Source organism: Dunckerocampus dactyliophorus, chromosome 8 (assembly GCF_027744805.1).
Source record: "Dunckerocampus dactyliophorus isolate RoL2022-P2 chromosome 8, RoL_Ddac_1.1, whole genome shotgun sequence".
NCBI lineage: Eukaryota > Metazoa > Chordata > Actinopteri > Syngnathiformes > Syngnathidae > Dunckerocampus > Dunckerocampus dactyliophorus.
Genome location: NC_072826.1, coordinates 13,302,925 through 13,316,664, shown reverse-complemented (window position 1 = coordinate 13,316,664; position 13,740 = coordinate 13,302,925). Strand labels below are relative to the sequence as shown.

At 42.7% G+C, this 13,740-nt stretch overlaps 1 protein-coding gene and 2 pseudogenes across 1 annotated transcript; 2 read left to right on the top strand and 1 right to left on the bottom strand.

The window, feature by feature from the left end:
* Positions 1-1,511: 1,511 nt before the first annotated feature.
* Positions 1,512-3,216, bottom strand: LOC129186990 (transcription factor HES-5-like; annotated as a pseudogene).
* A 2,647-nt stretch (positions 3,217-5,863) lies between these two features.
* LOC129186991 (transcription factor HES-5-like) lies at positions 5,864-7,503 on the top strand (annotated as a pseudogene).
* Positions 7,504-11,023: 3,520 nt separating this feature from the next.
* LOC129186529 (transcription factor HES-5-like) lies at positions 11,024-12,839 on the top strand. Its single transcript, XM_054784871.1, has 2 exons — positions 11,024-11,189; positions 11,292-12,839. Exons 1-2 carry the CDS (start codon positions 11,127-11,129, stop codon positions 11,715-11,717), a joined length of 489 nt encoding a protein of 162 aa, XP_054640846.1. The 5' UTR covers positions 11,024-11,126; the 3' UTR covers positions 11,718-12,839.
* The last annotated feature ends 901 nt before the right edge of the window (positions 12,840-13,740 follow it).

The window sequence follows — 13,740 nt, the reverse complement described above, 5'->3', positions numbered from 1 at the left end:
TCTCATTATTCTCTCTAGTCACATGACTGCTGTGCACATTTAATAGTCTCAGTATGGTATGGTATGGTTTAACTTATTTTGCAAATGGATACAGGTTACATTGGAATACTTCATGTGTCAATTCACAATTCCACATGTCCGAAAAGGAGCAGGAAGAAGCAGAGCTTCTCATGTTTCAAGCACATGGGCCGTCAAAGAGGCCGAGGGGGTCTGGTACCGTGTCGTTCCTTGAGCACCTCCTTCCTCATACGGGATGGAAATAAAGTAATGCTGGTTGAGAGCTTATTCATTTCACATCAATAGCTAATACATTTGTTCACTTCCTGTATTCAACATGTACCATTTACCAAATCTGAAGTAACATAAGAAAATGATCAGTATGTATTACAACGTGTTACAGTACAGTTAAGATTTGTAGATCAATATATAATTTAACATTCCCTCCACTCTTATTGTTCCTGTTGATGTAATTCACTTCATGCCCTTCCGGCTCAAAATCACTTCTTTCTCAACATCAATCCAAGTTTGTGAGATTGCGATTACTTTGAAGGGTTCATTGAATTGTCGCAAATATTGCTTGATGCTATTGTAATCCGTCCTTGTGGTAAAAGCAGTTGTTTCTAATATAGAAATAAAATATACAGTACAGGCCAAAAGTTTGGACACACACACAACACAACTGATGGTCCCGACCCCATTAAAAAGGTAAGAAATTCCACTAAGTAACCCTGATAAGGCACACCTGTGAAGTGAAAACCATTTCAGGTGACTACCATGAAGCTCACTGAGAGAACACCAAGGCTATCATAAAAGCAAAGGGTCACACTTTTATGTGAAGCACGTAATTCCACATGTGTTCATTCATAGTTTTGAGAATCTACAATGTAAGTAGTCATGAAAATAAAGAAAACACATTGAATGAGAAGGTGTGTCCAAACGTTTGGCCTGTACTGTATATGTATTCTTTCTTTTGTTGTTGTCTGGCTCTGTATCAATCTCTAATCCACTCGTTTGTGATCTGGATAGGTCTTCCTGTCCTGCATAGTGATGTGATCTTTCATATTTATCCAGATCCTTGATATCTTTGACAACAAGCACTCTGGCTTCTTCTGGTCGTCCATTTGGCTTGGCTTGATGTACATTTTGCAGTTGGTGCTCCAAGTACCTCGAATCTTGTGTGTCGTGTGTCTGTGTTGCATTTTGTCAGATGCTCATTCATGGAGACTTTTGTAACTTTCAGCTTCTTTCCCTGTTTCAGCAGTGCAATTTTGAATTTCCTGTGATAACTTGTTTATTTCAAGGAATCCGTACTCTCATCGGTCCGAGATCAAGTCGAAGGTGTCAGCAAGGTGTTCTGAGTTTGTGATCCCGACGTGTCATCAGGAAAGCGCCAAAATAATTCAAAACTCTATTAGCAACAGCAGAGCTCTTGCCATTAACGTCCTTTCTAGTATTTGTATAGTATTTGTCTTTGTGTTGAAGAGACCAGAGGACACAAGGTTTGTGAGTGAGGTCATGTGTTTATTGACGCAGGGAACATGACGTGATGATGCATCACAACAACAACTTGTAGACGTATACAAGACACACAGTAATTGGAGGACACATTCACATACACACAAATGTATACATCAATACCATACATCAGTCTTTAGACAAAACTAAAGAGCAACAGGAAGTGAGCGTTCACTCCTCCCAGCATTCCTCATAACAGGAAGCAGGAAAAGTGGACCTTACAACAGATCAGATTATTCTGAGGACCCGGCGAGTCCAAACATGACAGTGACATCATCGCTGAGCGACAACAGCACAGAAGAAAAGCACAGTGATCTTAAAACAGATCATTTTTCAGTCTTCACATTAGTGAAATTCATCAATTGTCCATGGCTAGAACATCGAAGATTTGACACAAACAATCACATGGCAACACGACACATTATCATATAACAATAAAAGTTGTCCTTGCCTCATATTCATGCAATCATTAAAAAAGATCTTCAAACTGATCTCACGGTGCTCATGCTGAATTGAGCAAAACATCCAAAAAGGACTTTGAACTTTGAACACCACAAGATGACAAATGTCATCAGAGTATTTAAACACATTATAACACATCACCATTACTGATGCAAGCGAATGTCACTCATGCAACATGCATGACAAAATACAACTTCTTTCTCAGCATGAAACACATTATTGCTGCTCTTTCTTTGAGAAAATAATTTGGATCAATATGATCAATAACAGCAGGAAGTACCATTAACGGTCATCATTTTCATATAAAAAAATATGAAAAAGTGTTAGCAGTGAATAATAATGATTGCAAAAGCAATCCAACTGTTCATACAACATGCATGACAAGATCATATTAGTGCTGTTGTTTCCATAGGACGTCAACCAGCAAATAAATCAATATGATCAATAATATTAGATATTTACATCATTTGTTAGCATTTGCATGAAAAAGTAAAACATTACAAATGTAATCAGATGTGATTCATGCATTATGCATGACTAAGTATATTTTCATCATCATTTCTAATAATAAATAAAAGCAATAAAATATAACTTCTGTCCAGGAAGAAACAGAAGAAGCCGTGACTTCAAGAAATCAGTGCAGTCATCTTTGGCGATGTTAATGATAGTCTGACTGTGTCTACCAGGGCCTCCAGGGGGCGCTGTGGGCTGAGCTCTGCTACTTGGTGATGCTGCTGTGAACTGTAGAGCTCAGAGGAGAGAAGTCCTCCTCTCTCAGCTTCTCCTCACAGGAAGACTGAAGCTGCTGGAATTGCGTTCTCGCTCGCTCCTCCGACAGGAAGTGCACCACCTAACGAGCGCACCTGGAGTAACCCCGATGCACGGGTGAGCCGTCCAAAGACTTGAGTCGTCTCAGGAAGCAGACGGTCATCTCCAGGACGTCCGCTTTCCTCCAGCTTGGAGTCCGGCTGCTGCGTGAGGAACTCTCGAGGCAGGAGAGACTTGAGCTGCTCGATGCTGCTGTTGATTCGCTCTCGGCGTAACTTCTCCACCAGAGGCTTTCTGAGCTGCAGGAAGAACAACAAGCTGATGAAGACACTTCTTGTGGAGTCCAGTGCTAGCATGAGCAGGGTGTGATGAAGATGAGGTGATGAGGAATCTTCAACTTACCTTGTGTGTGAGTGTCACGTGTTCCTTAGAGTTGCAGACTGCTGCAGTGATTGTAGGTGCCATGGCTGGATGTGTGTGCTGTCCACAATGTGATCTCCACTGGCTTCATGCCTCCTATTTATAGTCCTACATCTCCATATGAATGTGTGGCTCTGGCTCTGGCTGCACTTTCTCACAGTGTCAGCCAATCAGAGAGCTGGCTGACACAAAACACCATGCAACATGCTTCATGCTCTTATTGCCTGCCTGGGGGACAATAGCTACATCTCAGGGGAGCAGCTTGACGTGAGGTGGAGGGGCTCACAGGGCTCTGTCTGAATGTGGGAAAGTGGTGACCCTGTAGAGTGCAGACCTGCTGCCTGATACTGCTATCAATGACTTCCAACAGCACACGCCATGATGATTGTTGGGGGGTGGATGATTCCCCTGATGACGTAAGACAGTGAAAATAAATTCCTCTATCCTCTATCTCCATCTGTCTAGCTAGAGCCACCCACCCCCCAAATATAATGGCTTCTTTCCCATATGCCACCCCTCTACAAAAACCGGTGGTAGAATACTGCTAATTGTCTAAATTGTCTAAAGGGCTGCTGTGAAAAACGTCATTATAAAACAAATACAGTACAGTACATTTATAAAATAGCAGTTGTACTATTCATTTGAAGAAGGCTGATGACTTTTAACTGACTGGTCCCTTACTCATGTTCACATGAGTTCACTCAAGGAAACACAAACGTGCAGAAAACATTTTTGTCTTTGTTATTCTGCAGCTTTACGCAATGACTGTTTACTGTATACAGTAGTTCGGCAGGATGCTACTATACTGTATATATCAAAATATCACATATTTATCTAAATCTTTATTAACATACAATATCAATAATTTGAGCAAACTGTAAATATGATACTATATTTGTTCGATATGGTGATTACACATGCACGGTGGCTGAGTTGTTAGCATGGTGGCTACATAGTCTGGAGATCGCACTGCGATTGGCTGGCACAGGCTGGCACAGTGTGTCCAGGTTGTACCCCGCCTCTCGCCCGACCTCAGCTGGGATAGGCTCCAGGATACCCCCGCGATCTAATGTCTCTAATTCGGATAAGCGGCATAGAAAATGCATGGATGGATGGGTAATTACACATTTGTAAAAGTGAACTATTAAGTCATACTGTTAGGAGAAGTTCCAACATTCCAGCATCATGGATTTAATCACTAACTATTAGCTCAATATTTCTCTCACTTGTTGTCCACCATCCGTTTCGTGGGAACTGCTGATGCACCAAAAGGTGAAAGGTCAGCGAACATGCAAAACGCTCCCAGTTAGTCGTGGCTATCACAGAGCGTGTCTAATGTGCTGCATAATGAGACACACTTCGATTGTTGCTGCTGTGGGAAAGCAAAGGTCGGCCTCTCTCAGAGTCCTGCGGGACAATTGATGCTGACCTCTTACCCGAAGACGCAGACGTGTGTCGGCGTGATGCTTGAACTTAAAAGTTCCTTTAAAACAATGTGATAAGAACGCACGAATACACGTTGACTGTTTTCTGACTTTTCAATTACATATTAAAATTAATTAGGTTAAAATTAAGAATTAAATGAATTCAATTGAATGTAGTTCAATGAATCAAACAAAAATACAATTAAACATTTGTATTATCCATTTATGATCAGACATTAATTATTTTGCATATAAAAATGCTGTGAATGTTGCTGATTTGCAACAAGCCATGATGACATCACACTTATGTATGTATATACAGTATTACATATGATAGGGTGAGTGTGTGAAAGTGCAGGGTGATTTGCATGGAGGGCGCCACCAGCAGGCCAGTATTCTCTAAAGGGATTTGGCACACTTCAGGAAACAGTTGCTGGCTTGCTTCTGGAATCCTTGTGATGATTCAAAGCTCTAAAGCCTGAGAGTCAACCAATTGTGCTCTTTCTCCATATATTTCCGTCCAGATGGCTGCTGATGTCACCCTGTGTGTATGTGTGTGTGTGTGTGTGTGTGTGTTTCAACATAATTCACCTTAAGGCTCCATTCAGAGTGGCTTTGTGCTTGATGGACAGCACCATTCAACAAGTGTGTGTGGGAACGTAACATGGAGCTTCTCCTCACACTGAACACCAGTCATCACACTGCTGTGTCATCTCACTGATCTCTTTGTTGTAATCTGCTGCTGCATTTAAAAAAAAATTCTGTCTTAAGCCAATGCTAACTTTCACAGCACTCAGTAAGAGACCAAATAGGAGGACACCAACCGTTAGAGTTAGAAAACACCAACACTAACAATGCTAAATAGATCATACTTTGGTGAAGATTCCAATTTATTTTCATAGTTGTAGTCAATGGAAGCATCCACCCCCCCAACAATCATAATGGTGATTGGTGAAAGTCATTGATGGCAACATGCAACATCAGGTAGCAGATTTGCTCACAGCAAGTCACCACATTCACACAGAGCTCTGTGAGCGACCCCCCCTTCCGCGCAAGTGGTGCAGCTGCTCCCCTGAGATGTAACTATTGTCCCCCAGGCAGGCAATAAGGACATGAAGCATGTTGCATGGTGTTTTGTGTCAGCCAGCTCTCTGATTGGCTGACACTGTGAGAAAGTGCAGCCAGAGCCAGAGCCACACATTCATATGGAGATGTAGGACTATAAATAGGAGGCATGAAGCCAGTGGAGATCACATTGTGGACAGCACACACATCCAGCCATGGCACCTACAATCACTGCAGCAGTCTGCCACTCTCAGCAGCACGTGACACTCACACACAAGGTAAGTTCAAGATTCCTCATCACCTCATCTTCTCACACCCTGCTCATGCTAGCACTGGACTCCACAAGAAGTGTCTTCATCAGCTTGTTGTTCTTCCTGCAGCTCAGAAAGCCTCTGGTGGAAAAGTTACGCCGAGAGCGAATCAACAGCAGCATCGAGCAGCTCAAGTCTCTCCTGGCACCAGAGTTCCTCACGCCGCAGCCGGACTCCAAGCTGGAGGAAAGCGGACGTCCTGGAGATGACCGTCTGCTTCCTGAGACGACTCAAGTCTTTGGACGGCTCACCCGTGCATCGGGGTTACTCTAGGTGCGCTCGTGAGGTGGTGCACTTCCTGTCGGAGGAGCGAGCGAGAACGCAATTCCAGCAGCATCAGTCTTCCTGTGAGGAGGAGCTGAGAGAGGAGGACTTCTCTCCTCTGAGCTCTACAGTTCACAGCAGCATCACCAAGGAGCAGAGCTCAGCCCACAGCGCCCCCTGGAGGCCCTGGTAGACACAGACAGACTGTCATTAACATAGCCAAAGATGACTGCACTGATTTCTTGAAGTCACGGCTTCTTCTGTTTCTTCCTGGACAGAAGTTATATTTTATTGCTTTTATTTATTATTAGAAATGATGATGAAAATATACTTAGTCATGCATAATGCATGAATCACATCTGATTACATTTGTAATGTTTTACTTTTTCATGCAAATGCTAACAAATGATGTAAATATCTAATATTATTGATCATATTGATCATATTGATTTATTTGCTGGTTGACGTCCTATGGAAACAACAGCACTAATATGATCTTGCCATGCATGTTGTATGAACAGTTGGATTGCTTTTGCAATCATTATTATTCACTGCTAACACTTTTTCATATCTTTTTATATGAAAATGATGACCGCTAATGGTACTTCCTGCTGTTATTGATCATATTGATCCAAATTATTTTCTCAAAGAAAGAGCAGCAATAATGTGTTTCATGCTGAGAAAGAAGTTGTATTTTGTCATGCATGTTGCATGAGTGACATTCGCTTGCATCAGTAATGGTGATGTGTTATAATGTGTTTAAATACTCTGATGACATTTGTCATCTTGTGGTGTTCATTGTTCAGAGTTAAAAGTCCTTTTTGGATGTTTTGCTCATTCAGCATGAGCACCTTGAGATCAGTTTGAAGATCTTTTTTAATGATTGCATGAATATGAGGCAAGGACAACTTTTATTGTTATATGATAATGTGTCGTGTTGCCATGTGATTGTTTGTGTCAAATCTTCGATGTTCTAGCCATGGACAATTGATGAATTTCACTAATGTGAAGACTGAAAAATGATCTGTTTTAAGATCACTGTGCTTTTCTTCTGTGCTGTTGTCGCTCAGCGATGATGTCACTGTCATGTCTGGACTCACCGGGTCCTCAGAATAATCTGATCTGTTGTAAGGTCCATTTTTTCTGCTTCCTGTTATGAGGAATGCTGGGAGGAGTGAGCGCTCACTTCCTGTTGCTCTTTAGTCTTGTCTAAAGACTGATGTATGGTATTGATGTATACATTTGTGTGTATGTGAATGTGTCCTCCAATTACTGTGTGTCTTGTATACGTCTACAAGTTGTTGTGATGCATCATCACGTCATGTTCCCTGTATCAATAAACACATGACTTCACTCACAAACTTTGTGCCCTCTGGTCTCTTCAACACAAAACAAATGCTACTTAGTGCCAATTAAATGTGCACAGCAGTCATGTGACTAGAGAGAATACTGAGAGTACCTATGACTGAATGACATGTGAAACATCATGTGACTTTAAGAGCTTTAAAATAAAAGCATGATGGACGTGTCAAAGGTCACAGAGTGTGTCTCATGTGCCGCATAATGAGACACACTTCTATTGTTGCTGCTGTGGGAAAGCAAAGGTCGGTCTCTCTCAGAGCCCTGTGGGACAATTGATGCTGACCTCTGACCTGAAGACGTAGACTTGTGTCAGTGTGATGGGATAAGAACAACGGGAGGGATAACAACATAGAAATACACTTAGTGTCACGCGCTACGGTGACACTTGTCACCTGTTTTAGTTTTGTGCTGTTTTCCATTATGTTGTATGTTATTGCTGACCTCTCCTTTACTTGCTCAGACTGTGACACCTCCTGAGCTGGACGGAGCTACCGGATCCCTGCAGCTGTGTTCAATCAGTTACCTTTTTAGTCTCCTCACCTGCAGCCAGCCAGTGCTGGATTATTCTCCATGTTGGTGCTTCCAGACCATGTGCACTTCTCCTGCTTACCTGTATTCTCCTATTGCAGTTCTTCTCGCTACTCCAACCAGCTAAGTCCACCTGCTGCACCTGACCTCCGTCCAGCTCAAGTGGTAGCTCCAGCACTCTTTTGTTCATAGCTGTTCTTGTTTTCTGCCCACGGTGCCCTCCTTAGTTTTTTGCACCGTCGCCCTGAGTTCCTGTTTTTTGCCTCCTCTGTTGTTCATTAAATATAGTTTGAACTTTTGGACTAACCCCTGTGTCTGCATTTCGGGATCCAAGTAACACGGCTCCCTGAGCCTGACACTTAGACTGGGATGTAACTAAATAACTTTTAAATAAAATATTCAATTGAATGACATCAAAACTAAGAACTACATTCATAAAATTGAATTTAATTCAGTTAATCAAACAAGGAATACAATTAGACATTTGCATGAACCAACATGTTCTTTTATTATCAGACAATTAGTGTACATAAAAATGTTGTGAATATTGCTGGTTATCAACAACATCACACTTATGTACTGTATGTATATACAGTATTACATATGATAGGGTGAGTGTGTGAAAGTGCGGGGTGATTTGCATGGAGGGCGTCACCAGCAGGCCACTATTCTCTGAAGGGATTTGGCACACTTCAGGAAACAGTTGCTAGCTTGCTAATGAAATCCTTGTGATGATTCAAAGCTTCCAAAGTCTGAGAGTCAACCAATGGTGCTCTTTCCCTCCAGATGGCTGCTGATGTCATCCTGTGTGTTCGTGTGTGTTTGTGTGTTCCAACACAGTTCGTCTCATGGCTCCATTCAGAGTGGCTTTGTGCTTGATGGACAGCACCATTCAAAGAGTGTGTGTGGGAAAGTGACATGGAGCTTCTCCTCACACTGTGTCCTAGTCATCACACTGCTGCAGGTTGTCCACTGTCTCACTGACACGTCCACTACAAGTCACCTTGCACTCCTCTTCCACACCTGCAACACTAAAAACAACTCCACTGACTTCTCTCATTTGGACATCAATATATGTTTGTCCATAAACACACCACTGCTTGCATGTTTAGTGGCACCTAATGGGACACTTGCATTGTGGCCAGTGTGGGAACAGGAGGAGGGGGCACTCCCTCAGACAGCCCCCTGGGACAAAAGCTTTGCATGTGCACCCCTGGGGATGCAGTTTAACACACACTCATGTTCATCTGTTTTACATGTACACACGTTTCTGTGTTTTTATGTGACTTACTGTCCTCTTGCTGGACAGAGGCGATCCAAACAGTCTGCTGGTGGCACTCTGGGCTCACGCTCAGTGGCCTTTACCCACTAGGAGCATCCTGTTTGGCGCCTCGCATTGTCACGGTAGCCTACACTGATTTTTGATGCACCGTTGGGTCTCATCCTGATTTCATGATGCTGAGATGTGCGTGGCCTGAGACTGAGATAGAGTGAGTTGTAATAGAACCAGCACATTTTGGTAGGGGGGAGTACTGAGGCATTGGATTTCTTGAAGTGTACATTTGGTGCTGGCGTGGTTCAGGTTTGCCTGTGGAGGTGCCGATATGCTTTTGCTTCGCCCTGGGGTTTTGCTGGGGGCCTGATGTCCCTAGTTTTGTGTAAATAGTGTAAAATTAACACAGGAAGCAGGAAAGGGAAAAAAAATTATTGCAGTGTTATGGAGTAGGGATCAGAGTATGTACTGTAAGCTCTTCTTTTGTCCTACTCATTTTCAGACATATGGAATTGTGTAACTGTTGTATTTCTGTGTAACTTTGTATGCATGTTCGAAATAAACAGATGCTGAAACACACTGTTTAGCATCAGTAGTGAGAGTGTGGTGTTCAAATGTCTACAGAGCGCATCAGTAGTGCAGCACATAAACGTGTTGCGTTCAAAGACACAGTGTGGGCAGATCTGAGAGGGTGTCAGATTCAGCCCACCAGCAGCTGCCTCCTCCTTCTCCTCCAAGGGATTTGGCACACTTCATGAAAAAGCTGTCCTGACCTTTCGCCTGCCCCCCCTCCCCATGTGCTGTGCTGAAGCTTAGGATGGAAAGTTCCTTTGTGTTTTTTTTTTTTTTTTGCTGCAGATTCAACAAGAGCAAAGTGCATAAGAAGCAGAAAGATGTAGTTGAAGATATTATGATGCTCTTATGTAGATTGTTGATGACAGTTTGGAAGTGTCCAAAGAGCCAGAGGCAGCCAATGGTGTTCTTTCCGTCCAGATGGTCCGTTTCCACAGCAACACAGAGCCATGAGTCAGTGTGGGAAACTGACATGTCGCTCGTACTCACACCGACACACGTATCCAAAGACTATGCTACGTGAGGACACGTGGGGCCTGCTTCTAAAGGCCATGTGCCACATCACACTCTCACATCTTCCACTTGTCTGTGCACAACACATCATCACATGTTTATTGTGGACTTGACATGTGCACATGGAGGCTTGTTCAGGTAGCAATGATGCTCTTTTGCATTGATCTTCTACCTTCAGTCGCTATCAACCTTGAACACTTTGGTGTGCACCACTTGTCTTTTAACTCCTCAAAAGTTTCTTTGGCCTCATGGTTACATGTCAGCATGCATGTTATTGTAGTACAGTAGTGTGCTGGGTGAAAGTCATTGATGGCAGCATCAGGCAACATCAGGCAGCAGGTCTGCGCTCTCCAGGGTCACCACTTTCACACGTTCACACAGAGCTCTTGAGCCCCCGCCCCACCCCCCGCCCCACTCCCCCCAGTAGTCCAGCTGCTCCCCTGAGATGTAACTATTGTCCCCCAGGTAGGCAATAAGAGCATGAAGCATGTTGCATGGTGTTTTGTGTCAGCCAGCTCTCTGATTGGCTGACACTGTGAGAAAGTGCAGCCAGAGCCAGAGCCACACATTCATATGGAGATGTAGGACTATAAATAGGAGGCACGAAGCCAGTGGAGATCACATTGTGGACAGCACACACATCCAGCCATGGCACCTACAATCACTGCAGCAGTCTGCAACTCTCAGCAGCACGTGACACTCACACACAAGGTAAGTTGAAGATTCCTCATCACCTCATCTTCTCACACCCTGCTCATGCTAGCACTGGACTCCACAAGAAGTGTCTTCATCAGCTTGTTGTTCTTCCTGCAGCTCAGAAAGCCTCTGGTGGAGAAGTTACGCCGAGAGCGAATCAACAGCAGCATCGAGCAGCTCAAGTCTCTCCTGCCTCGAGAGTTCCTCACGCAGCAGCCGGACTCCAAGCTGGAAAAAGCAGACGTCCTGGAGATGAACGTCTGCTTCCTGAGACGAGTCAAGTCTTTGGACGGCTCACCCGTGCATCGGGGTTACTCAACGTGTGTCCGAGAGGTGGTGCACTTCCTGTCGGAGGAGCGGGCGAGGACGCACTTGCAGCAGCTTCAGTCTTCCTGTGAGGGGAAGCTGAGAGAGGAGGTCTTCTCGCCTCTGAGCTCTCCAGTCCTCAGCAACATCAAAAAGCAGGAGAGCGCAGCTCACGGCGCCCAATGGAGGCCCTGGCAGACACAGACTCACTGTTGTGACTATGTTGGTCAAAGATGACTGCACCGATTTCTTCACTATTGAAGTCACGTCTTTCTAAGTTAATATTTTTATTAATTTTATTTAATTTCAGAAATGATGCTGAAAATATCTTTAGTCATGCATAATGCATGAATCTACGGAGACCCTGAGGGGACATGAATCACATCTAATTGCATTTGCAATGTTTAACTTTTTCAAGTATTTTTATAAATGGACATGTTAACAAATGATGTTAATATCAAATATTATTGATCATATTGATCATATTGATTTATTTGCTGGTTGACGTCCTATGGAAACAACAGCACTAATATGATCTTGTCATGCATGTTGTATGAACAGTTGGATTGCTTTTGCAATCATTATTATTCACTGCTAACACTTTTTCATATCTTTTTATATGAAAATGATGACCGCTAATGGTACTTCCTGCTGTTATTGATCATATTGATCCAAATTATTTTCTCAAAGTAAGAGTAGCAATAATGTGTTTCATGCTGAGAAAGAAGTTGTATTTTGTCATGCATGTTGCATGAGTGACATTCGCTTGCATCAGTAATGGTGATGTGTTATAATGTGTTTAAATACTCTGATGACATTTGTCATCTTGTAGTGTTCATTGTTCAAAGTTCAAAGTCCTTTTTGGATGTTTTGCTCATTCAGCATGAGCACCGTGAGATCAGTTTGAAGATCTTTTTTAATGATTGCATGAATATGAGGCAAGGACAACTTTTATTGTTATATGATAATGTGTCGTGTTGCCATGTGATTGTTTGTGTCAAATCTTCGATGTTCTAGCCATGGACAATTGATGAATTTCACTAATGTGAAGACTGAAAAATGATCTGTTTTAAGATCACTGTGCTTTTCTTCTGTGCTGTCGTCGCTCAGCGATGATGTCACTATCATGTTTGGACTTGCCGGGTCCTCAGAATAATCTGATCTGTTGTAAGGTCCACTTTTCCTGCTTTCTGTTATGAGGAATGCTGGGAGGAGTGAGCGCTCACTTCCTGTTGCTCTTTAGTCTTGTCTAAAGACTGATGTATGGTATTGATGTATACATTTGTGTGTATGTGAATGTGTCCTCCAATTACTGTGAGTGCAGTGTGTCTTGTATACGTCTACAAGTTGTTGTTGTGATGCGTCATCACGTCATGTTTCCTGCATTAATAAACACATGACCTCACTCACAAACTTTGTGTCCTCTGGTCTCTTCAACACAAAACAAATGCTACTTAGTGACAATTAAATGTGCACAGCAGTCATGTGACTAGAGAGAACATTTAGTGTATGGATGATATGATGCAGCTTAGTGTGAAATATCATACGACTTTAAGGGCTTCACAATAAAAGCATGATGGACGTGTCAAAGGCCACAGAGTGTGTCTAATGTGCTGCATAATGAGACACACTTCTATTGTTGCTGCTGTGGGAAAGCAGAGGGAAGTCTCTCTCAAAGAACCTGTGGGGCAATAACTGCTGACCTCTGACCTCAAGAGTAAAGCCACTGTCATCACTTTGAGACTTGCTTGCTATTTATTCCTTGAAGCTAAAGAAGGTATTTTATTTCTCATATGTCAATATTACAAGATTTAAAAAACAGACCTTCAAGAGATAAAATGTCAGCATGCAAACCACTGCGGTGGCTTTTTCCCACTGTTTGAGTGCACCTGAATGCAGCGCGTCAAAGATTCAAATGGCAACGATGACTTACAACTCTTTTGAGGGACTTGTTTATTCAAGGAAAACTGCACTTTTTTTGGAATTTTGCCCATCATCCACAATCCTTATGTAAGACATGAACTCACGTCTTTCTCTTTTCTGTGCATTCTAAAGATATAAAAACAGATAAAAAGAGGCAACTTATTAGCACATGCAATGAAACACACCTATGCCGCCTAGAAAGCCTGCTATTAAAACACCTCCAAAAACCTCCAACAACGTTTCATCATTTTATATCCATGCTGTAACCATGTAGTAACAGGTACATTGAAGATAGCATGTAATAATTTGCTGTATTTTGGTCTTTTTAAGCATTACC